Below are 26114 nucleotides of genomic sequence, written 5' to 3' on the forward strand. Positions count from 1 at the left end.
CACAGAGGTGTATGGCCTCATACAGCTTATAGTCTAGAGGTGAAGATTGATACTGATTAAACAGTGCCAAAAGCAGCAAAAAACACTTGGAAAGAAAGATACACATTTCCTTGCAATGCAGAACTCTTAAGGACCGCTTTGATCTAAGTGATGGGGTCAGAGATAGCCCCTGAGGAAGAGAGATGATGAGACAAGAAGGAAAAGGAATAAACAGGAAGGAATGAGGAGTGGGTACAAGAGATGTGAAATCAGGGGAATCATGGGAACGGAAAGAAAACCAGTAGAATTAGAGCAGAAAGCAAGTATGGGTAATTGTAAGATGCAGCTCCAGAACTGCAAGAGTCCATCAAACCCAGCCTTGAGGCAAGGCAAGGGCAGGTATGCTCACAGCTTCTATTTCTCTGGATGGAATACATATCTGTGCATTACACATTAGGCGTATGCTTTCCCCATGGAAAAATGGAATTTTGACACCTTAGGAGTAATACTGCCCATTAAAAATACATACTCTAGATCCCCAGCCATTGGTGGTCACTACCATCCTGTTCTGCTTATTTTTAAAAGTCTGTCCTGTTGGAAGAGACAGACAAATCTCTCCTCCGCCCTGTTCAAAGTTATGCAAGAAACATGAGACTGAGGGACAAGAGTCTGAGTGCTGTTTACCCTGGACCAGCCAAGGGACCCTAAGGAAGGCTTTTCTGCTTCTCTGTGTTTTGGGGTTGCTCAGCTACAAAGGAGGAATTCTCTTCTCTCTCCCTCTTATATTGGCCACTCAAAGGGAAGCCATGGACCAGCACCATCACCTATGTATTATTTAGAAATTCAGAATCCAGGCCCCACCTTGACCTACTGAATCAGAATCTGCATTAATGTAACTTTATTATTTGCTCAAGTTTAACTAACATATACCTTAAGAGCAAATATGAAGACTGTGTTTTAGTCCCATTTTCATATTTTATTTCTAGTGTCAAGCATAGTGCCTGGCATAAAAAAAAAAAAAACCTTTCCTGTAAGGAAATACATGGATGATTAGTAAATTTGTACAAAATGAGAAGATAATAGAGTTGATTCATTCTGACTAAAACTCAGGGTTACGGCCCTCCTTACATATTTTATCAAGCTCTAAAAATTGATTTGCAGTCCCCATTAATTTTTCAATGTGTGTCAGAAAGTATTTTCCTTGGGTTGGTCATGGCCAAAGATTTTGCTTGTTAATTACAGCCAGCAGTGGCTTCCTCAAGGCTTCCTCTGCCCTCCCTTTACTCACCACCAGCCCTTTATGTTACTGAAGAGCCAGCTCTGAAAATAGCAGCAGAGACACACACATTCCCACTTGGGAGGGAGCCCGGTCACCTCAGGAAGTGTGTGTTGGCAAATGTGGAGATCGCAGGACAGTAAAGCCCATGTCTCCTATTAACCGTGCAGCCTGCCAAGTGATAACCCACAGTAATTTTTTAATAGTTAAGATCTTTCAAATGATTTTTACTTAGTACCTTTGAGTGATCCATATTCTTCAGAGGGAAGCTTGCGTGCATGCTCTGAAAGTTTTGTGCTTCTGCTCTGACTGAACTTGAACTCGTGACCAGAATAGAAAAGATGGATAAGGTGGAAAGTTTCCTGACTTGAAAGGGTCATGAATTCCAATGCCTGGGCACCGGAAGGTAGAGAGTAAGTAAGGTGAGTCAAGGCAGCGGAGACCCCTACTACTGGCACACTGGGAGTGTGGTGCTCATTGTGTCATGATAAAGACCACACTGGCTCTATCCCGATTCAACCCAAGCCACCTCACTGAAAAATCATTCTGAAGGAGCATTTCCTGAGGTTTGAGGTTTTCTTTCACCCCATCCATGCTTGCAACCATGTCTCTTGATCTGCTCCTGCCTTTCCATTGCAACAACCTCAGGACACTCTTCCACACTGAGGTACTTTCCTAGCAGAACCAAGAACAGGAGCAAAATCTTTCTTGCAGAAATCCTTAATCATGTGAACCTGTTACATGCGAATTGGTTTTGGTCACACCCTTGGCAACATTGCCTATAAGATGGATGTGGCCATCCGGGTCCTTATAACTAACCTTAGAATCAGTCAAGTTATATTTCCTAGTATATCCAGATCTTAATCAGAAACATTCAGTTTCAACATTCAAGTTATAAATGTTGATTTTGATTTTAAATGTTGCTTATTCAAATTATTTTTTAAAATACATAAAAAAAAATCTTATCTTTGAAAAAAAGATAGAAAACCTCTAAAATTACAAGCTTTTCTGTAAAGGTTGTAGGTGATGTGGGAAAATAAGAAATGCTGAAAAGATGGACATAATAACACTACCTCATTTAAAGCCTTATGTTTTAGGTTTAGGGGACCTTCAAGAAAGTTACAGTTTAAGCTTCAATAATCTTGTGATTGCTAGGTCTGGTGCTACCTCTGCCATTTCAGAGAATGTACTAGAAAGAGTGTAAAAAACTTGCCCAAGATTGTTTGGTTATTGGCACTTGATTACCACATGGCAAGCACTCCAGACATATTTTCTCATTAACCCTCCCAGCAAGGTGTGATGAGCCTCATTTTAGGGATTAGAATCATGCACCATCAACAGTGGGTAGCATTTATCAAACCTCCCCACCAGTGGCTGTCTTGAACTCAAGTTTCAATGCTTTAAATGAGCCATCTCATTTTATCCTCATAGCAGGTATTCTACCTAGAAACTTGGTGTTCTTAGAATCTCAATTTTACAGAAGAGGACATACAGTTTTTAAAAAATGATTGAATGACTTGCCCAGGGTAGCATTTGGTGGTGAAGCTGGCATTTGATTTCCAGGCTGTCTCTTCTGAGCTTTTCACCACTACTGTATGCTAAGGACTGCTAATGCCTATATATTTGATTAGCTCAAATAAAATATCTGATAACTGACGATTGGTCTTCTGCAACAGCAGTTTCATATGGTTCAACTTAATGCTGTGTATTTCATCTGTCCCCAATCAGTCTTAAACTAATATCTAGAATAGGAAACAACTCTAAATAAGTAGATTGTTTGGTAGACTTTGTAATTATGCTGAGAAGTCTGCTAATCATTTATTAATCTGTGAAAGATCCTGAACTTGAAAACTAAGGAAAGTCCACATACAAAGATTACAATTAGAGCTTTTATTTTCCAAATATTTCTTGCAGTTATAAATTTGTTTCATGAATGTTACTTGAATTTAATGACACTGAACATGAGTGACATTATAAAATTATGAATAAAAACTTAGTCACATCTTTCAGTGGAAGATTTTTATTGATAGCCATTGGTCTTAGTAACATCTAATTAAAAAAGGTATGTGATATCTTCTTGTGACAGTGGTGATTGGAAAGAATTAAAACTAAATCTAGTAGAATTTTGTCTCTACTTTTTGTTCACTAAAATTTTTTTTTGAAATATTAACTTTTTTAATTTCCTAAATTGCACTGATGGTCTTTAGTTAATGAAAAGGCAACACTGTGGGCTAACTTCAACTTCAAGGAAGGCATGGGACATTCTTTGAAGTCACATCTGAGAAGTGCAGAATGAGTCTAGCTTATGTCTGTTAATTCTCCCCTACGCATGTGTTAGCACTGAGAAACTCACATGGACGCCTTTCTTCAAGCTGGTTCTACTCCATCCCTGAACCTTAAGTTGGAAGATGAAAGAAGTTTTTTGAAGAGACTGATGTCGCCTTCTGAGAAAGAACTGTAATGATTGAGTACAAGTCACCAGATTGTGCTTATCAGGTTCTGTCTGGAATCTTTCTACTTCAAACATGGTGCCTTTTCGTCTGCTGTGCTTTTTAATTTGTGGGTTCAAAGCTTCCCTGTTGACACAAATTATTCTACTACTCTCAAAGAGAAAGTGGATATACATACATGCATGCATGTATATATATAGATACATACATATGTATTAATGAGTTTAGTAATTCAAAAACTATTTTAAATGTTGTTGACAATAAGAATTAATTTTAACTATAAAATTAAAGGTTAATGGAAGCAAACTCTTCATCCCCTATGTGTGTCAGGCAGAATAACACATTACTGTGTCCTTTTGCTTTCGTGCTTCAATAATAAAATGTTTTATGTAGTTAGATCCTGATGTTGGAAAATGGAATGAAATCCTTGGGAAGAAACTGTGCATAGGATTTGCTGTCATTTACAAATTTGCTTTACTTTGCATAGAATTACAAACATTGCTTTGGATTCATAGAAGGAGTCAATATAATGTCTTCTCTGCTTACTATAAAAGACATTATGGTGAATAGGTCAATTCTAATGCTGATGATTTTTTTTAATCATGTAGCCACTGAATATTATAAGCTATGTTTATAAGCTATGAGTATATTATAAGCTATATTATAAACTATGAGTATAAGCTATGTTTTCAAAATGGGCATTCATGAATCAATCACCTTCATGATTTTGTCCATATGTGAACATAATGTTTATTATTTATTTGAAATTTTCTTTAAAATAAAATTTGAGCTAAAGTTTTCAGAAAAGAAATTCTTCTCACTACCACTGCTGTCACTTATTCAGTTAATTAATTTCTTAAATTAGCTGTCTTTTGAAACTTCAGGTTTAAAATATCCAGTTTAGTATTGTTTTTCCTTATTATCTTCTAAATATTACCTATTACTTTAAATATATTTTGTGTTACTACGATACTTTACTACTTACATTTTTCTAGTGCCCATTAAAAATATACATGCTGGGGCCTCCCTGGTGCCCTAGGGGCTAAGTCTCAGAGCTACCACCACAAAGGTCTAAGTTCAATCCCCAGTCAGGGAACTAACTCACCTGGTGCAGCAGGCCTCTCCTTTTTTGCCTGCTGCTCCCTTAGCAGTGTGTTTCAGTTGACCTGCCTGTTCTGTTCCCCACTCTCTCTCTGGTGAATCCTCTCACCACCACCCCCCACATACTCCTGGCCTGTACCCCAGTTCTTCTATGCAAAAATAAATAAAATCTTTTAAAATTTTTCTATAAATGTATATGGGAATTTTAAAATAAGTTATTTAAAATATATATGCATGTGTGTATGTGTGTGTATGTGTGTGTGTATACATGCCAATGAAAATAAAAAATAAAAGGTGAAAAAAATCCATCCTCATACCTCTCAAATGCAGTTGGCCTAATGGAGTCAGGCCTGAGCCTAATGGTGGGGAAACAAGTAAAGATGGACCATGACTGAAAGAGTGACTTAGAAAGGGTGCTACCCATAACACAGAGTTTTCTGTTGAAACTTGGCAAAGATTTGTTCCCACCCCACATGACCCTGAGAGTCAATCCTGCAATTCACTTAAAGAGGTGCCACGTGGTGCTTACTGTCCTCTTTTTTTAAATATTGCCCCATTCCCTCTTGATGAGTCCCCTTATTAAGGGAAGGTGACCTTGACTTTGTAGGCCTTTGAGCTTGCAGGCCATAATGAATTTTTTTATTTTCTGTGAGACTTGCTCTAAATGAGATTCAGTGTGATGCTGGTGCATATATGTAAAAAGATAACCAATTGAAATTCAAACATAATGAGGATGAAGTTTGCTATTCAGCACAGCCGCTTTTGTTTTTAGCTCTAGTAGGTTCTTTGACCCCAAACAATGCAACTTGCCTCCTCACTTCAGAAATCACCATGCCTAGCTGGGCAGGATCAACATCTTTTCTAACCCATTCCGGAAATGAAATACAGTTTGTACTGGTTTTCTAGTTAAAAAAAATTTTTTTTAATGTGCTAAAAGATTTGGATGTGAACTCTTGAACAAAAACAAAGTATTCTTTCTAAAACATGCAAATGTGTTTCTCCATCACCTAGGAAACTATTATGGGACTCCCAAACCTCCTAGCCAGCCAGTCAGTGGGAAAGTGATTACTACGGATGCCTTGCAAAGCCTTCAGTCTGGCTCCAAGCAGTCGACCCCAAAACGAACCAAGTCCTACAATGATATGCAAAATGCTGGCATAGTCCACACTGAGAATGAGGAGGAGGATGACGTTCCTGAAATGAACAGTAGCTTTACAGGTAAAAATCATTTGATGATCCCTCTCAATGGATATGGGGAAAAAGGGGTAGTGGGAGGCTTTTACAAAGAGTTAAGGCATTTCTTCTATTCTTGAGAAATTCAGATGGGTCACCAGAATTCAAACTAAGCACACAAAGCTTGGGGAAAAGAAAGTCTATTCCCTGCCCTTTTATTTTTTTTTTTCATGTTTCTCCTTAAGAATATTTGAACTTCACCCAAATTATCCTATGGGAGAGAAAGGAAAATATCTGCAAAAGAGAATTAATAATAATCAGCACTTTTTCTCTCAGAAATAATATATGTGAATATTTGTATTTTGTTCATGTATTTTTTCGTCTTGACACTGTTCCAAAATGTAACAACTGCAAAAGACTGAGGAAGTCCAGTCTGCGATGTTGTGGCTTGGGGACCATCTTGTTTCTTTTGTGTTTCCTATGCTTAAATAGTTCTTTAATATTTTAGAGTTGATTGTATGGAACAGTTACTCACTTTCAGCCTCCAGGGTCCTTTCTCACAGTGGCCTCTTCTGACATCAGACTTGGTTGAGCCTGGGCAAATAATGAACTGTATTTTATACCTTGTTGTACTAAGTCTAATGGAATATTTAGGGAGAATTTTGTATTGGTTAAATGCTTTCTATAGGATCGATGGGCCTCTCTGTGGTTTACTCATTTATTAAGCTCAGAAGCATAAAACTCTTTGATATGACAATTAAATTTTTTTCATGGCTTTATTGTCCTAATATTAGCCCAACGATTTTGCCAGAAAACTTGGATAAAGGAGAAAGCCAAGTGTGTTATCCAAGTTTAGACTTTGGTAGTTGTCTTATTGTGTCTAACTTCCCCTGATCTGTAAAGTAACTGGTTCAGATTCAGTCATCTCTAACATCCCCTTCTAGCTCAAAGAGTTTGATTCTATGAAAATTTCCGTTTTCTCAACTAGAATGGCTAGTGATTCCCAATAGCTAGGGGAAATTTGTCAACATTTATATAGGCTTTTATTGAAATCAGTTGATTTCATCTACTTTGAAATATGTTAGCCATTTATAATAGTCCTCACCAGTATGAAAGCAAATTATGAAAACAGTATTTCTTTTTAAAAAGGATCTGATGCTTTAATGTCCTGATCTTTCAATTTAGACCAAATCGGGATATAACCCAAAGCACAGATATAGACTCAACAGTAGATGAGCTCGGAGGTAACATGTAATAAAACAATTCTGCCAAGTTTGTGGATAGTCGTCAAGAAGCATGTCTGCCTTTATTTCTCCTCCATTCAATTACAGAGATGTCTTGGTAGAAAGTTCATGTAGGGTAATAGGTCTTGATGATTTTCCTGCCTCTAATGACTATATGTGTCTGTCTCCAGAAGCCATGCCTCAGAAAATCTGATCCCATATGATCCCCACATGAAAGCTTATCATCAAAGGAAAACTTCTGTGTGCACATCATCATTGCTCAAGTCAATCTCATCATTAGTTTCTGCATGTAATGAAAGCCAAATGGCACCTGATTGTTTTGTTCAAGTTCCTGTCTTGATAGCAAGAAAGCCCCTAGCATGCACACAGAGAAAATTAGCCCAGAGATCAATATGTGATGAGACATCCTCAATATATAAGGAATATCTCAAATAAATGCACCCTTTCACCAAACTACAACTATGACAGCTGAAAGCCTTCATACATTAATTCATAGATTCTTTCAAATAGTTGACATTACCCAGCCTATGATATGTGTATCAAACTCAATGTATCAAAGCATTTTGCACTCTGACCCTCTCTAAGTAGCAATCCACCAGCTATTTCAAATATAGAGTGACAGACAGTAGCATAATGGGATCTTGGCTCCTGGTGGGACCAGGTAGAATAAAGGCAAGAGCATCATCTCCAAATGTAGAAAAACTATGAACCATCAAATTTTTATTTACCAAGATATTTCTAGTATATGCTATTACTGTGATCTTAGTTGACTTCTGCTTGGGTCTTTTGAGGTAGACACAATGTTTAAATAACATGCCTTAACAGCACCGGCATGTCTGCAGGCAAAAGAGCAGAGAACCGAATAGCCAGAAGCATCCTATGGAAGTGGCCCACATCTTTTCTGCTGGCAGTGATAACTGCAGGAGCTTAACAATGAGTGTTCATCCCAAGTACTTTAGGACTGACTGTTGAAACCAAAGCACTAAGACAGTCTTCTAAAAAGTGTCCCTAAATTATGGACCTGAAAGAAACCTTTAAGAGAGAGAACACTTTATGTGCTTCATGTTACAGTGTTGGCCAAAGCACAGTTATTTATAAAAATGAGTAAAAAGATTTGTAAAAATATTTTGTTCATTAGACAACTTTCACCACATCTAAAACAGCAGCTGGTTCATTCCTATTTTCATTGTTGCATTATTTACAATGGCCAAGTTATAGAAGCAACCTAAGTGCCAAGTACAAATGGCTGGATTAAGGTGTGATGCACACACACACACACACACGTACACAGTGGAATACTATTCACTTAAAAAACAAACATGAAATCTTGCCCTTGCAACAACATAGATGGAACTGGAGGGGATAATACTAAGCGAAATAAGTCAGAGGAAGCAAGAAAAATACCAGATTTATGTGGAACATAAGGAAACAAAGGAACAGACAAAACAAACCCTAGAACGCTATAGAATTGAGTCTACCTGAACAGAAAAAGAAGCAAGGGGCCCAGTGGACTGTGGTGGAGGACTATGGGTATTTTGGTGGTGAGTTGGTGCTGTAAGATACTTTAGAAATGGTGTGAATCTACATGCCTAAATTATATGTAGTGTTATACCTCAATAAAGCACAATTTTTAAAAAAGGTAACTGGTTCTACCAGTAACTACCTTCAAGAGACATCAATATGTTATTTAATTACATTTCTAGAGTGTATTTTTTCCCCCAACAGCTCCCCATTGTTGAACATTCGGTGGCTGATGTCTTTTTCATTAGCAGGTGATGATAAAACTTTGCTTTGGAATTATGATTATATTTTAAATAAAAGGATTATAATATTACTAGGAGAGCTAATGATTCTCCAGTACTAATTAGGTGGCAGGTGCATTGCTAAGCTCTTTTTGGATAGACCAGGGAGAGCAAACAGTTTATACAGTATCACAAAGCCAATGAGTGTAAGAACTATCATTTCAATCCAGAGAGCCTGACTCCAGAACCTGGGTACTCAACCACTGTGTTACTTAGGTTTTAAATCAAGTTTATTAGGTTAGGTAGCCTCAAAAGTTTCGAATGGTTATACATCAGAAATGAATGAATCTAAAAGCATGTATAATTTACTTTTTTCCTGTCTCTTGTTTTATTTTTTTAATACATTTTATTCTTATATTCCCCATACAATTGCAACCCCCTTATTTTGACCCCAATCCCTCCCCTCCCCGCCCCCCACCCCCCATAGAGTGCCTCTGGTTCATAGTTGTTTGTTGATTTTGATTTTCACTTTCTTATAGTTATTCATTTTCCTGGTCCCTTATTTAAGTTTTCTAGATTCCTGCTATGAGTGAGACCATCCGGTATTTTTCTTTTTCTTTCTGGCTTATTTTGCTGAGCATGATGCCTTCCAGCTCCATCCATGTTGCTGCAAATTGCATGTGTTTATCTTTTTTGAATGCCGAATAATATTCCATGGTATATATGTACCACATCTTCTTGATCCAGTCATCTATTTTTGGGCATTTGGGTTGTTTCCAAAGCTTAGCTATTGTAAACAATGCTGCTATAAACATAGGGGTGCAGGTGTTCTTTGGAATTGATGTTTCTTTGTCCTTTGGGTAAATACCTAGGAGTGGAATTGCTGGATCATATGGAAGCTCTATGTTTAGTAGGTCCAGAAATCTCCACACAGCTCTCCATAGTGGTTGGACCAGTTTGCACTCCCACCAACATGCAGAAGAGTTCCTTTTTCTCCACACCCTCGCCAACATTTGTTGTTGCTAGTTTTTTTAATATGTGCCATTCTCACTGGTGTAAGATGGTATCTCATGGTAGTTTTGATTTGCATTTCCCTGATGACAAGTGATGTTGAACATTTTTTGATATGCCTGTTGGCCATTTGCATTTCCTCTTCAGAGAAGTTTCTTTTTAGCTCTTCTGCCCATTTTTTGACTGGATTATTTTCTTTGTTGTTGCTGAGTCTCATCAGCTCTTTGCAGATTTTTGTGATCAGTCCTTTATCATTAGTGTTGTGTGCAAAAATGTTCTCCCAGTCGGTGGAGTTACTCTTTGTTTTTGTTATTGTCTCATTTGCTGTGCAGAAGCTCTTTAATTTGATGTAGTCCCAGCTGTTTATCTTTGCCTTCACTATCACTGCTTTGGATGATGTGTCTGTAAAGATGTCTTTGATGTGCAAGTCCCGTAGTGTTTCGCCTATATTTCCTTCTATGTATTTTATGGTTTCAGGTCTTATGTCTAGTTCTTTAATCCATTTTGAGTTGATTTTTGTGTATGGTGTGAGGGAGTGGTCAAGCTTCATTCTTTTGCATGTAGCGACCCAGTTTTCCCAGCACCATTTATTGAACAAACTTTCTTTGCTCCAATGCATAGTCTTTGCTCCTTTGTCAAAGATAAGTTGACAATAAATCTGTGGGTTTATTTCTGGATTTTCTATTCTATTCCATTGGTCTGTGTGTCTGTTCTTGTTCCAATACCATGCAGTTTTGATGATTATGGCTTTGTAGTATAGCTTGAAGTCTGGGAGTGTGATGCCTCCATTCCCTTATTTCTTTTTCAGGAGAGCTTTGGCTATTTGGGGTTTTTGGTGATTCCATATGAATTTCATCAATAATTGTTCTATTTCTTTGAAGAATGACATTGAGATTTTGATTGGAATAGCATTGAATCTGTATATTGCTTTTGGTAGGATGGCCATTTTAATAATTATTAAAAGCATGTATAATTTAAGCTCCAGAAGTATATTTTAACACAAGTTGGTATCTTCCAAGTCACCTTCGAAAGTGTGTCTATGTGTATGTGAGTGCCTGGAAGATTCTGATTAACTATGAATGACTATATCACTCATATTCATTTATAGTTTACAAGTCATTTTCACATGTATCCTGTAAACCTTCTGGAATTCCTGGGTGATAAACAACCCAGGTATTTCCATCCTCATTTTATATGAGAAAACACGGAGGAATGGTGTATACCACCTTACCAGACAATGGGAGAACTAGGTTTCTTGTCTCTATCCAATGTGTTTTTCAACAATCTATTCCACATGTGTTCTTGGGATTCAGTAGTAATCCTAATTATTTGGTAAATTTAATGAAAGATTTTTTGAAATCAGAGCATATGTCAACACCATGATTGGAATTGTGCATTTTTAAGCCTTGCCCCAGCCTCTCATTTTCAGACTTATCATTCACTTTTGAAAAATGAGATTGTTTAAGATTCTATTGAACTGGAAAGAAGAAGCAGAGTTAAGTATGTATAGCTTAAATATCCTTGTTTTTTCTGTTGTTCTTAATTACCTAGATGGGAAGAACCCTTAGAAAATTCATATATATATATATATATATATATATACACACACACACACATATATATACATACATACATATACATATATATGTATATATAGATCAAATTATCATTATGTACACTAAATATCTTACAATTCCATCAATAATATACCCAAAATATTTTAAATTAAAAAAATATATCTCATTTTTACATGTCAATCACAATTCAAGAAGTGATATTTTTTAAAAAGGCAATGTAAAATAATAAATTTCTGGATAAAATTTTGGATAATTTAAAATAAGGTCTAGTTTCTGGAGGAATTTTTTTTTTCCTTCCAAGAAATTAAGATAACTTGGATATTTTCTTTTTTTTTTTTATACATTTTATTGTTATATTCCCCATACAATTGCAGCCCCCCCATTCTGACCCCAATCCCTCCCCTCCCGCCCCCGCCCCCCTAAAAGTGTCTCTGGTTCATAGTTTTTTGTTGATTTTGATTTTCACTTTCTTATAGTTATTCATTTTCCTGGTCCCTTATTTAAGTTTTCTAGATTCCTGCTATGAGTGAGACCATCCGGTATTTTTCTTTTTCTTTTTGGCTTATTTCGCTGAGCATGATCCCTTCCAGCGCCATCCATGTTGCTGCAAATTGCATGTGTTTATCTTTTTTGAATGCTGAGTAATATTCCATGGTATATATGTACCACATCTTCTTGATCCAGTCATCTATTTTTGGGCATTTGGGTTGTTTCCAAAGCTTAGCTATTGTAAACAGTGCTGCTATAAACATAGGGGTGCAGGTGTTCTTTGGAATTGATGTTTCTGTGTCCTTTGGGTAAATACCTAGGAGTGGAATTGCTGGATCATATGGAAGCTCTATGTTTAGTAAGTCCAGAAATCTCCACACAGCTTTCCACAGTGGTTGGACCAGTTTGCACTCCCACCAACAGTGCAGAAGAGTTCCTTTTTCTCCACACCCTCGCCAACATTTGTTGTTGCTAGTTTTTTTAATATGTGCCATTCTCACTGGTGTAAGATGGTATCTCATGGTAGTTTTGATTTGCATTTCCCTGATGACAAGTGATGTTGAACATTTTTTCATATGCCTGTTGGCCATTTGCATTTCCTCTTCAGAGAAGTTTCTTTTAAGCTTTTCTGCCCATTTTTTGACTGGATTATTTTCTTTGTTGTTGTTGAGTCTCATCAGCTCTTTGCAGATTTTTGTGATCAGTCCTTTATCATTAGTGTTGGGTGCAAAAATGTTCTCCCAGTTGGTGGGGTTTCTCTTTGTTTTTGTTATTGTCTCTTTTGCTGTGCAGAAGCTCTTTAATTTGATGTAGTCCCAGCTGTTTATCTTTGCCTTCACTATCACTGCTTTGGGTGATGTGTCTGTAAAGATGTCTTTGATGTGCAAATCACGTAGTGTTTCGCCTATATTTCCTTCTATATATTTTATGGTTTCAGGTCTTATGTCTAGTTCTTTAATCCATTTTGAGTTGATTTTTGTGTATGGTGTGAGGTGGTGGTCAAGCTTCATTCTTTTGCATGTAGCGATCCAGTTTTCCCAGCACCATTTATTGAACAAACTTTCTTTACTCCAATGCATATTCTTTGCTCCTTTGTCAAAGATTAGTTGACCATAAATCTGTGGGTTTATTTCTGGATTTTCTATTCGATTCCATTGGTCTGTATGTCTGTTCTTCTTCCAATACCATGCAGTTTTGATGATTATGGCTTTGTAGTATAGTTTGAAGTCTGGGAGTGTGATGCCTCCATTCCCTTCTTTTTTTTTCAGGAGAGCTTTGGCTATTCGGGGTTTTTTTGTGATTCCATATGAATTTCATCAATAATTGTTCTATTTCTTTGAAGAATGACATTGAAATTTTGATTGGAATAACATTGAATCTGTATATTGCTTTTGGAAGGATGGCCATTTTAATAATGTTTTTTCTTCCAATCCATGAGCAGGGGATGTCTCTCCATTTCTTTGTGTCTTCTTCTATTTCTTTTAACAGTGTTTTATAGTTTTCTTTGTATAGGTCCTTTACCTCTTTTGTTAGATTTATTCCCAAATATTTGATTTTTTTTGTTTCAATAACAAAAGGGATGGTCTTTTTGATTTCTTCTTCTTCAGATTTATTGTTTGTGTATAGGAAGGCTACTGACTTTTGCGTGTTGATTTTGTATCCTGCCACTTTACTGAACTGATTGATGAGTTGAATTAGCTTTTCTGTGGAGTTTTTGGGGTTCTCTATGTATAATATCATATCGTCTGCAAATAGTGATAGTTTGACTTCTTCTTTTCCTATTTGGATTCCTTGGATGTCTTTCTCTTGTTATTGCCCTGGCTAGGACATCCAGTATTATATTGAAAAGCAATGGTGAGAGTGGACATCCTTGTCTTGTTCCAGATCTTAATGGAATTGCTTTCAGCTTTTCACCATTGAGAATGATACTGGCTGTTGGCTTGTCATAGATGGCCTTTATGATGTTGAGGTATGTTCCTTGTATCCAAAGAATTTCAAGGGCTTTTATCATGAATGGGTGTTGCACTTTGTCGAAAGCTTTCTCAGCATCTATTGATATTATCATATGGTTTTTATATTTCTTTTTGTTGATGTGTTGGATAACGTTGATTGATTTTTGGATGTTAAACCATCCTTGTGCCCCTGGAATGAATCCAACTTGGTCGTGGTGAATTATCTTATGGATACATTGTTGGATTCTGATAGCTAAAATTTTATTGAGGATTTTTGCATCAGTGTTCATTAGGGAGATTGGCCTGTAGTTTTCCTTTTTTGTGTTGTCCTTGTTCGGTTTTGGTATTAGTGTAATGTTGGCTTCATAAAACGTGTTTGGTATTGTCCCTTCCTTCTCAATTTTTTGGAAGAGTTTGTGAAGGATAGGCACTAATTCGTCTCTGAATGTTTGGTAGAATTCATTTGTAAATCCATCAGGTCCTGGGCTTTTGTTTTTGGGGAGGTTTTTGATTACCATTTCAATTTCGCTAATTGTAATTGGTCTGTTTAGGTGTTCTATTTCTTCTTTATCTAGCTTTGGGTGATTGTAGAGTTGTAGGAATTTGTCCATCTCCTCTAGATTGTTAAACTTGTTTCCATATAACTGTTCATAGTAGTTACTGATTATTCTTTTGATTTCTGCTGTGTCCGTTGTGATTTCTCCTCTTTCATTGATGATCCTGTTTATTTGTGCTTTTTCCCTTTTTTCCTTTGTGAGCCTGGCTAGGGGTTTGTCTATTTTATTTATTTTTTCAAAGAACCAGCTCTTGGTTTCATTGATCTTTTGGATTGTTTTTTTAGTTTCAATTTCATTTATTTCTGCTTTGGTTTTTATTATTTCTTTTCTTCTACTGGTTTTGGGGTTTTTTTGTTGTTCTTTTTCTAGATCTTTGAGCTTCGAGATTACGTTGTTTCTTTGCGTTCTTTCTTGTTTCTTGATGTGAGCTTCTATTGCTATATATTTTCCTCTTATTACTGCTTTTGCTGCGTCCCATACATTTAGGATATTGGTGTCCTCCTTGTCGTTCAATTCAAAAAATTTTTTAATTTCTTCTTTGATCTCCTCATTAGTCCAATGGTCTTCCAGTAGTGTGGTTTTTAATCTCCATGAGGTAGGAAAGTTCCTTGCCTTCTTTTTATGGTTTATTTCTAGTTTGATGCCTTCATGGTCAGAAAATATGGTTGATATGATTTCATTGTTGGTGTATCTGTTGATGTTTGTCTTGTGCCCCAGTATGTGATCGATCCTGGAGAATGATCCGTGTGCGCTTGAGAAAAATGTGTACTCCGTTTTTTTGGGGTTTAGTGTTCTATAGATGTCTGTTAAGCCCAATTGCTCTAGGTCCTTATTTAGAGCTTTGGTTTCTTTACTTATTTTTTGTCTTGTTGATCTATCCATTGTTGATAGTGGTGTGTTGAAGTCTCCCACTACGTATGTGTTTTCTCTGATGTCTGTTTTCAGAGAGGACAACAGTTGTCTGATATATTTTGGTGCTCCTTCGTTTGGTGAGTATATGTTAATGAGTGTTATTTCTTCTTGAAGTATTGTCCCCTTGATCATAATGTAGTGACCATTGGGGTCTCTTTTTATCTTTTTGAGTTTGAAATCTGTTTTATCTGATATAAGTATAGCTGTTCCTGCTTTCTTTTTTGGTCCATTTGCTTGTAGGATTGTTTTCCATCCTTTAACTTTGAGCCTATTTTTATCTTTTGTAGCTAAATGTGTTTCCTGGAGACAGCAAAAGGTTGGGTTTTGTTTCTTAATCCAGGCTGCAACTCTGTGTCTTTTTATTGAAGAGTTTAGTCCATTTACATTTAGAGTTAATATTGATATGTTAACATCTGTATTTGCCATTGTGTTTGTCTTTCCTTTGATTTTATTTATTTATTCTTTTAATAACTTTTTTTTTTTTGGCCTTCTTTCATTATTATTCGTCCCTCTGAGGTTCTGGCTTTAGGACTCCTTGTAGTATTTTTTGGAGTGGGGGTTTAGTTGCAATGAAATTCCGGAGTTTCTGTTTGTCTGGGAAGGTCCATATTCTTTCTTCAAAGATGAAGGAGAGCTTTGTGGGATAGAGTATTCTTGGTTGGCATCTGTTTTCTTGGAGTCTGTTGACTATGTCCCTCCACTCTCTCCTTGCCCGTAGTGTTTCTTCGGAGAAGTCTGATGTCAGCCTGATTGGTTTTCCTTTGAATGTTATCTGTTTCTTCCCTCTTGCCAGCTTCATTATTTTTTCCTTGTCCTGGATTCTTGGGAGCTTTACTATTATGTGTCTTGCTGTATTTTTCCTTTCGTCGTGGAAGTTTGGTGTTCTTCTTGCTTCTTGTATATCAATTTTCAGCTCCTTCTTCACATTTGGGAAGTTCTCTTCAATTATCTCTTTGAATATTTTGTCTGTTCCTACATCTCTCTCCTCTCCTTCTGGTATTCCTATAACTCTTATATTTCCTTTCCTCATGGAGTCAGATAGTTCCCGAAGTCTTTCTTCGTTCTTTTTCCTTCGTACTTCTCTTTCCTTTTCTGTTTTGGTTCTTTTTATTTCTGTGTCTTCAAGATTACTTATTCGTTCTTCCATTTCATCTATTCTGCTTTCATTGCTTTTCCCAGAATTCTTTAGTTCTTCCATTAATTCTTTGATCTCCTGCATTTCTTTTACTTCCCTCTTTAGGGACTCAAGTTCTTTCTTCTGACCATTGTTTTCCCTCTCTAGGGACTCAATTGCATTCTTCTGATCGTTGATTATTTTTCCCTTATCATTGTTTTCCTTTATGACTTCTGTCAGTTTTTTTAATCACGGCAATTTTAAATTCTCTTTCTGGAAGGCTCAGAAATTCTTCCAAGTTATTGTCTTTGCAATCTGGGGGCTGGCTTTCTTTTTGTGGTGTGCTTTTTCTCTGGAGAGTTGCTAGGTTGCGTGTGGTTCTTCTCCTCCCTACTGTCTGTTTTCTAATTTGCCGTATGCGTTGGGACACTGTGTTGTTGGGACTGGCCAGCATCTTGGGTGGGCTTCTCTGTTCCCCTCTGGTTCCTCCAGGAGTCATCTGTCAGTTTCAAGCAGTCTTTACTGGAGAAAGGTCCCTGTTCTAAAATGCTGATGTGGGGACACACTCCCCTGTGCGCCTGGTCTGCCCCGGCGGTGGGTTCCTGCTCCCCTCTGGGCTTGGACTGCAGGCCAGAGGGGGTCTGGCGTGGGCGAACTTCCCCCCTCACCTCTGGCTCCTGAGGAAGCCTTCTGCAGGTAGTCTTTACTGAAGAAATGTCCCTGTTCTAAAATGGTGATGTGGGACACACTCCCTGCGCGTCTGGTCTCAGGCACACTCTTCTGCGCGCCTGGTCTGCCCTGGCTGTGGGTGCTCGCTCTCCCTGTGGGCTCAGACTACTTGTTCGGAAGGGGCCCGGTGTGGGCTAACTCCCCAGCTGGCCACTAGCTCCTTCAGGAGCCTCTGCTGGCTTCAAGTCGCTAGGTGGCGCCAGAGATCTCTCCTAGAGCCCTTGGGGAGCTGATTTTCCACCCCGTGGGACAGGGAGCAGAGCGGGGATGGTAGGGTACACCTCAACGGCTTTGGGGTGCTGTGTCTGCCTTGTGCCCCACCGTCGTGGGGAACCCACGCCCCTAATTTCGTGCCCCGGGTCTCAGTTCCAAAGCCCTCAGTTCCAGGACGCGGGCTGTAGCCCAGATCAGTGGCGCGGGAATGGCGCCTTTTGAATCCCGCTCCCCTGCCTGGGCGCCTTGTTCCTGCTCACTCAGCGAGGGCCTCCGCCGTCTCCCCACAAGCCTAGGTCGCAGGCGCTGGGACCTGGGCAGCTGCAATCCGAGCGCCGCTTTCCGTGGAAGCTTACCGGGCGGCCGGGGCTGTGTGCTGGTGCTGGTCTCCTCCTGGGGGGCGGGGCTCTCTTTAATGGCGCCTGGAGCTCACCTCTGGGGCGGATCCTGCAGGGTTCTCCACAGCTCCCGTTCACGGGGTGTGGTGGCTGCAATAGTTCCTTTCCACTCACAGTCCCGCTTGCTGCGCCCTTTGTTCTTGTTGGCTGTTTTGGTTTGTTGTTTTCCTCCTCTCTGCCGGTGGGAGAGTGCCGCCTCTGTGGGCGGGGGAGGGGAGCAGGGTTCTGCGCTTCCCTCCCTTCTGGTCCTCTTTTATGGCAACTTTCTTCTTTGGGCAGTTTGCTGGAGTCGTCCGTTTATCTTCCGTGTCCCAGTTCTCACTGGGACCTGCCGCTTTTCCTCCCTATTAACTTTTTTTAATGGAAGATCTTACTCGCAGCGTCTCCTCCCCACCATGTTGCTCCGCCCACTCAACTTGGATATTTTCTTAACAAGCTTATATTCCCTTTGTGTACTTGAAATCGTAGAACACTGGCAGGTCATCTTCTTTTAAAACAAATTACATTCATTGCTAATCTGAGTTTACTTCTAGGTTGTTATGTGTGCTCCACCTATTGCCAATACCCTTTTCCTCTTAAAATCAGGGGGCTTTAAAGCATTATTTTTTTTAAAAATTAAAAGATTTAGCATCTATTGATAGTATTGCCCTGGCATGTCTCTGACTCTTAAATGATCACTGATGGGCATTTGTATTTCCAGTATTAGGCTCCAGTCCATAGCACTAATGGGCGAGCACTGAGAACCAGATACTGCGTGAATTAAATCATGGAACTTTCATGACACCTATATTATTCCCATTTTACAGAGGAAGAAACAGAGACTCATTTAGGTGCTGCGTGAACCAAAGTCACACTGCTCCAAACAGGCAGAACTATAATTTGATCTGTGATCTAATGTCAAATTCAATCTTTTTCCTATGTATTTATGACAAATTGGTAACCTGAGGGCCAGAAATAACCTGAAGACAAAAAATTATGACAATTTTGATTAGTGGATGCTGAGTGCTGTGTGCCGAGCCCTTTACTGACTGCTTTTCATGAATTAGCTCATGCAGTCTTTCCCACAACCCTCTGTGTAGATACTGTTATCTTCGCTGTTTTGTGAATGAGGAAACTGAGGCATACAGAGGTTATTTTGCCCTAATTAGTGAAAGCCAGGATTCAGGCTCAGGCAGTCTGGTTACAGCAGTGATGTAGTCACTATTTTTTTTTTGAATTTTGCCTCATTGCACTTCATTATTTTTAAAAGTAATTATGACTGAGAAGTTGGGAATTCTTACATAAAAATACCTATACCACCTTCTCTTGAAACATGAGCAGTCTGGCAACCCTTAGCTTGCGTTTCTCCAGGATGCTAAGCTTTTGGTACTGAGTACCCTGCTGCCTTCAAATTGGATGCTCCTCTTCAGTGCTCTATCCAGAGCCACCTCTTCTGTCTCTGGCAAGCACCATGGACAACCAGTTGTAACGTCTCAGCTGACTTCAAACCAACCATATTTTAGACTCACTAAAACCTGATATTGCCCTGATGTTTACGAGTGGGTCAGAGGGTGGTGCCGATCCGGGGTATAGACTTATCTGCAATTTTTCACCAGGTTTAAGCAGGAAAAGGCAGTGAGGGGATCAAGCAATTGTAGAGCTCAGGGGTACATGGAATTAATAGTTCAGTCAGGGGTATTAGGTGAATTTCTCTTCACCTCTGTTTTCCTCTGTGTGGGCTTAATTCTCTTAAATCTTTTAAACAGGTCTTGCAAAGCTGTGTTAATACGGCTGTCAACCCCAACAGCATGGGCACCTACCTGTCAGCTAAATAATTTCAGCATATGATGTTACCTCCTGCTTGGTATTTAGAACAAAACCTCCTGACATCTGTTAGTACACTTTGGATTCTGTGTCTATTCCTATTACAGTGGCAAGAGTGATAGGATATTCTGGGTAGGCAAAGAATGTAACTTGGGTCCACTGCATGAGCTCAGACTGGGTTTGAGTCCATCCCTTCCTGCACCATATGGACCTGGGATGGGGGTTGTTTTCCCAAGGAGTGTCTGAGTAGTGGTACCACAACAAGGAGTAGAAGCAGAAGAGGTCAGGGGTATGTGGCAACCTCTATATGAGTGGTGGGATTTTGATAGAAGTATCTGTTTAATAGACTCAACATGTCCTCCATCCAACATTTGGGTTACTTTCCTTCTCGGATATGTTGCTGGCAGTTACTCACCAGAGAAAGATTTGAAAACAGTCTTTTATTATTCCTTACTCTGCTTTCAGTAAATCAGAAATGTCTACAGGAGAATTACTGTTGGAGAGAGAAATAACTACAGTCCCTGATTATAATGTTTTAAAGCCCCATGGAGAGTGACATTTAATAACATCAGCCTTATAAAAATTCAACCAGAATGTCAACATTGCTGTTTGTGGATGCTTTGATGGTATCATCTCTTGATTTTTTTAGTTAATAAGAAGACAAGGAGACTCACGTCTTAGAGCCTTCTTTTAAGACCCAAGTCAAATCAGACCACCCACATGATACTGTTCTGGGGATAACTGACTTAGTTTTCACAGGAACATTATCCTCACTTTTTCCAGAAGAGGCTTGAATCTGACTCATGGTATAGCTGTCTCTGTATTCTAAATTTTTGTAAACTTTCCAGTTTGATTTGTCTATAATCTTTGCCAGAATCTATGGAAAATATTTTCAATAATTTATACAAAATGGACAGTATTTTCTCTCTGTGTTTTCAGCTTTGACTTTTTCCTTGCCCCCAAGAGTCATCTGAGTTATGAAACCAAATGATACTTATGGAATGAGAGTGATGCTTGGACTATTTCAGGGTCTTCTTAGTTGAAGAGACTTTAGGGTTTGTGTCATAAATTTGTTTCTTCTCTGACATTTCCAAGAATGTAACAATGCATTTTTGGGGACACGTTTTGCTCTTCTTTCTTTTCAGGTAAAGTAGGTTTATTCCATCATTTTGATGCTTTCTTTTAGGAGAACTTTCATCTAAGTAAAACAGAATAAAGACACTGGTCAGCAATTAGTAAAGGATAAGGGGTTTTTAGGATAGATGTTTGTTGAACTCTCCAAGTGAAGTATGATTGATGATTCTCCCTCTCTCTGTTTCTCCCACTCTTTGCCCTCCCTAATTAAATAGCCGATTCTGGTGACCAAGAAGAGCACACTCTCCAAGAAACAACACTACTGCCTGTGAATAGTAGCACCAGTGCTGCTCCCATCACGGACCCTTCTCAGAAGTTCCCTCAATACCTACCTCTTTCTGCAGAGGATAATTTAGGTCCTCTACCTGAAAACTGGGAGATGGCCTATACCGAAAATGGAGAAGTCTATTTTATAGAGTAAGTATGTCATTATTTCTCCCTGAATCTATTCCTTCCTTTCCCCTTCCTTCTCTCTATCTAGCAGTTATAGATGTAAATTAAGTGTAAAAGGATTGACCCCACGCTGAAAATATTCTTTTACACATTTAACAAGCTTTGCACCAAAAGGCAATTAACATATCATCTGAATCATTGAGTCTGAAGAGCTCAAGGAAATATAAGTTTAGTAATTTCCCTAAAGGATTAGACATCTAAATTACAGTGTTTATAGAAATGATGGTATAATAAATATATAAAGAATATATTTAGTCATTAAAAATAGGTAAATCATTAGTTTATATTTTCTTAATTGGGTTAACAGTTTTATTTTTGTTGCATTTTTAGATTTCTTGATGTATTCTAGATAAAATTCCCTTATGCTGGTGATTTGCAAACATTTGCAAAATGTCAGGGTTTTCTTTTCATTATCTTATGTTTTTCAAAGAGCCAAAACTTAATTTCAGTGTTATCTAATTCAAAAATTTTTATTTATTTATTTATTTATCTATCTATCTATTTATTTATTTATTTGTTTAAACAAGCACTGGGTATAGTCAGAAGCACGATTCACCAGAGCCAGAGCAGGGAGCAGAGCAGGCAGAAGGACCTAAGACACTGCTGAGGGGAGCAGCAGGCGCAACAGGAGAGGTCTGTGCGCCATGTGGGATCCTCCTCCGGTGGCCAGGGAGCAGCCGGGGATCGAACCAGCGCCTCAGAGGCCGCGGGCAGCTTCGCAACCCGCGCTCAACTGCTGCGCCACTGGGGAGGCCCTAATTTATCAATTTTGAATGGACTGTGTTTTAGTTAATAGCTAACTCTTTCCCTAATCCAAAGTCATAAGCCATTCATTTTTTTTGCTTTATTTCACTTAGAAATTTTATAGTTTAAAATTTTGCAGTTAAGCCTGTGATCCATTTTAATTTTTTTTTAACATGGAGAAAAGTTGAGAAAAAATAGACATAAAAAGTTTTTCCAAATTACATGACTTTTATGTAGTTAACCATTTAATACCTAACCTTTGCTCTAAAGGAAAAAAAAACACATTCGTTTGAAACAATTTTAGAAAATCTAAAATAATGTGATTTCCTAACCAACGTAGTCAATTTTTAAAGTGCTCTACTTTGACTTTAATATTATGATTCTGTATTAAAATTCACCATAGTGCCTCCCTTGGTGGCACACCGATTGAGTGCTGGGGCTGCGAGGTGCAGCCTCTGCAGCACCGGTCGGTCCCCAGCCACCAGTGAGAGTTCCATATAGTGCGCAGACCTCTCCTGCCTCCCGCTGCTCTCCTCAGCAGTGTACTTAGTCAGTCTGCCTGTTCTGTTCCCCGCTCTGGCTCTGGTGAATTCTCTCACCCTCCTGTGCTTCTGGCTGTACCCAGTGATTGTATAAATAAATAAAGCTTTAATAAATAAATAAACAAACAAACAAATAAATAAATAAAATTCACCATAGTTTAATCTACCACTTAAAAAAACAACCAAATGACTTGAGTTATGTATGAAATTTACTTTTTAACTATGACACACATTTTTCTGGGGCTTGAACACATATTTTTATTCTTGTATATATTTGCTCATATATTGGGTTGTTGGAAAAGTCATGGCATCTTTTTTCTGTGTTTCTTAGGTTTTTTTTTTTTTTTTTTACTTTTTTACATCATTGTTCATTTTTAAACAATATTTGCTTCCCCTCACCCCTGCTAGTATAGTCCCTATAGAGTTTCCTTCACCAATGTACCGGTGCACCATCACCTCAGGCCCCTGTGCTCCTCCCTCCCTCCCTCTGATCCCTCTCCCTCCTCCTCCCCTGCATGTCTCTGATTTATAATTGTTCATTTTGCTTTGTTGTGTTTTGTACTGTTATTGTTTTTTTACACTGATGTCTTATTGGATTCCCCTATATTCCTGCTGTGAGTGAAACCATCCAATATTTTTCTTTTTCCTTTTGGCTTATTTCTTTTTTCTGTGTTTTTAATGCAAAAAATGTATCATGACTTTTCTGACATACCAATATTTTGTAATTTAGTATAGTAAAGGCATGGGATGAGGGACAATGACTTGGGTCTTGGAACATCCTTTTTCAGTACCTACCTAGTAAATCTAAGAGTAGTAAGTAGAGTTCCTGTGTTATTTTCCAACCATCAGGGACAATCCATGTTTCAGGATTGTCAGAGTGAAAGTCCAGGTTCCCTACACATGTCTTTATGTAAAGCACAAATACTTATGAAAAACAGGATGAAGGGTGAAGGCTTTTGCTGGGAGTGAGCAAGGTATAATGTTTAAAAACTCTGAAAAGTCATGTTGCTAGCACTATTTATGTATGTACATGGGAACTTGAGTATACCTGTTTTCATTTCCATTTGCCATATCTGCTAAGCTACATGAAAATTATGAATTATACCTACTCTGTCAGATTGTGGAGGGAATTAGGTGAGATAATGCTTGCACTGGTACTGATTAATTATCATCGTTGTCAGTAGTACCATTTTCATCATCATCCTCTTTGGTTATTAAAGGGGACCTTCAACATTATAAAAGTTTATGTCAACCATAACTCAGGATTTTGCATTTCACTTTTGTAATGAATTTCCTTTGAAGTTATATCTATTAGTAAGGAAGATTGTGTTCAGAAAAGGAAAGTATAATAGAGGCATCCTGAGACTGAGTAAAATGTGAACTCAAATTCTTTGAAAATAATGTACCAATGATTTTGCTTAAAAGTGACTTAGTAAATATGAAAAGAAGAAAGTTGGTCTGATCATTAGTGAAATACTAATCTCTGAGATATAGCTGACTCATAGGAGAATGCAGGGATTTGCTCACTTTCATTACCTAATTTAGCTTTTAACTGTTATTAGGCCAGTGTTTCATTGGCCAAATGTTTAATAGAAATGTTATCCAAAAATACAGCTTATTATGACAACTATGGGATTTGGTTTGCAGCTATAAAGTTCTATAAGCATTAAGTTATTAGACTCATGCAATTTAATTTAGCCTAAATTATATATCCTGGTTAATGGTTTTTCACTGTCCTGTATTCTGAAAAGTTAAATTTTAGAGCATTTATATTAAATAGCAAGTCAAATTTCTACAGAATCAAATCTATCTTGTTCTATGTGATTGAGTGTTTTAGTTTTACAGTTTATGAGAAATCTTAGAAATGCTAGAATTAAAAAAAAAACACTGAAAGATCAAGTATAAACTTATAGACCCTGGGAATTATATAGAAAATAAACATAAAATGATGTTGCACAGAGAGAAAAAACCAAGCAAACTACTAGGTAGCTTCCAAGGAACAAATGGTAGTGAGTACTCTGGGTTTTCCTTTTACCTCAGATATCCCAGACTTGGAGCTAGGAAACTTGTAACTCAGACACACCCACAGGTAGAAACAAACAAAAGAACCTGTAATATAAAAGCAACCACTTTCCTGCCAAAGCATCTGGAAAGGGCCATCCTTTAAGACAGAAAGCTTTAATTTCATAACCACTGGGTCTCACCCCCTAACTTCACAGACAGTACTGTGGTTAGTCCCACCCCTACCTGCCAGGGCAAAGTGGGGAGCCTAAACCTCTATCTTCCAAAGATTGATTAGGAGGTCAAACTTCCCCTCAAAGGTGGCATCAAAAAGCCTTAGTGCAGAAATGGGGCTACGGTCCTAGCTAAAAATTAATTCTCCCTTTCCCTGTGTGGATTCAATGGAAACCATGTGTGGGGAGCCTGGACTTTCACCCTGACTTGGCTGTCTTTGATTTTTTTTTAAGATTTATTTATTTATGCATACAAGAACTGTGTACAGGCCAGAAGTGTGGGGGGTGAGAGGATTCACCACAGACAGAGTAGAGAATAAAACAGGCAGACTGACTGAAATACACTGCTGAGGGTAACAGCGGGGGAGTCAGGAGAGGTCTGCTGCGCCATATGGGTAGTTCCCTGGCTAGTTGGGTATTGAACTTGTGCTGCAGAGGCTGCAGATAGCTTCACAGTGCTGTGCTTAACCCCTTGGACCACCGGAGAGGCCCTACCTTGGCAGTCTTGAGGCTTCCTTCCTGCCCTTGTTGGGATAGTATGAGAAGAGGTTTGATAGAGAGTCAGGATTTTTGTTACCATCAGTGGTAAAGAGCCAAATTCCATTCCCACAGAGTGGGTAGAATCTAAGTTGGGGTGAGTAATGAAGCTCTTTTGGAGCGCCCATCGATGTTAGTGTCTTCAGAGTCCTAGAAGGCAGCTGGAGCTCCCAACCCCACCCAGCAATAACAAGGAACTACTCAACCCCTTTGGTGTCATGAGAAGACATAGTTATCTATATTAGGATATAAGTGGACAAAGAATCACAGCAGACCATGAATACATAAAAAGATAATAAGAGAATGCTGCCAACAATCTAAAAATATAAACTTGACAACTGAGAGAAAATGGACCGACTCCTCAACAAGTACAGGCTATCATAACTCATTAAATATGGGACAGATAATTTAAATATCTCTTATATAGCTATTAAGGAAAATTAATTCATAATTTTAAAACTCTTGAAAAAGAAATATCTAGGCCTAGATAGTTTCACTGGATAATTATTCAAAGAAAGATTAACACCATTTCTGCACAGTCTTTTCTTGAAAATGAAAACACTCCTAATTGTGTTTAAGAAACATGTATATTGTTAGCAAAAGCAAATAAAGACAGTACCAGGAAAAAAACTGCAGAGTAATATTCTCATGAATATAAATGTAAAAATGTATTAACAATACATTAGTAAATAGTATAAAGTAGTATAGAATAATAATTATATATCATTACTAAGTGGAAATTATTCCACG

The 26114-nt window shown here is 38.2% G+C and overlaps 1 protein-coding gene across 18 annotated transcripts in view; it reads left to right on the forward strand.

The window, feature by feature from the left end:
- The window catches only part of MAGI1 (membrane associated guanylate kinase, WW and PDZ domain containing 1), a gene marked incomplete at both ends in the record, with an annotated part of 646110 nt that overhangs the window by 526917 nt on the left and 93079 nt on the right, over positions 1-26114 (forward strand). For 13 of the 18 annotated variants that reach the window (XM_084248125.1, XM_084248136.1, XM_084248135.1 and 10 more), the window contains 2 exons: positions 5818-6024; positions 21070-21271. In XM_084248125.1, coding sequence (XP_084104251.1) covers positions 5818-6024; positions 21070-21271 — 409 coding nt within the window. Of the gene's footprint in view, positions 1-5817; positions 6025-21069; positions 21272-26114 lie in introns of those variants that run through there. The other 5 variants (XM_084248142.1, XM_084248126.1, XM_084248133.1 and 2 more) reach the window with 1 other exon arrangement.

This window comes from Talpa europaea, assembly GCF_964194135.1.
Source record: "Talpa europaea genome assembly, chromosome: 11".
Lineage (NCBI taxonomy): Eukaryota > Metazoa > Chordata > Mammalia > Eulipotyphla > Talpidae > Talpa > Talpa europaea.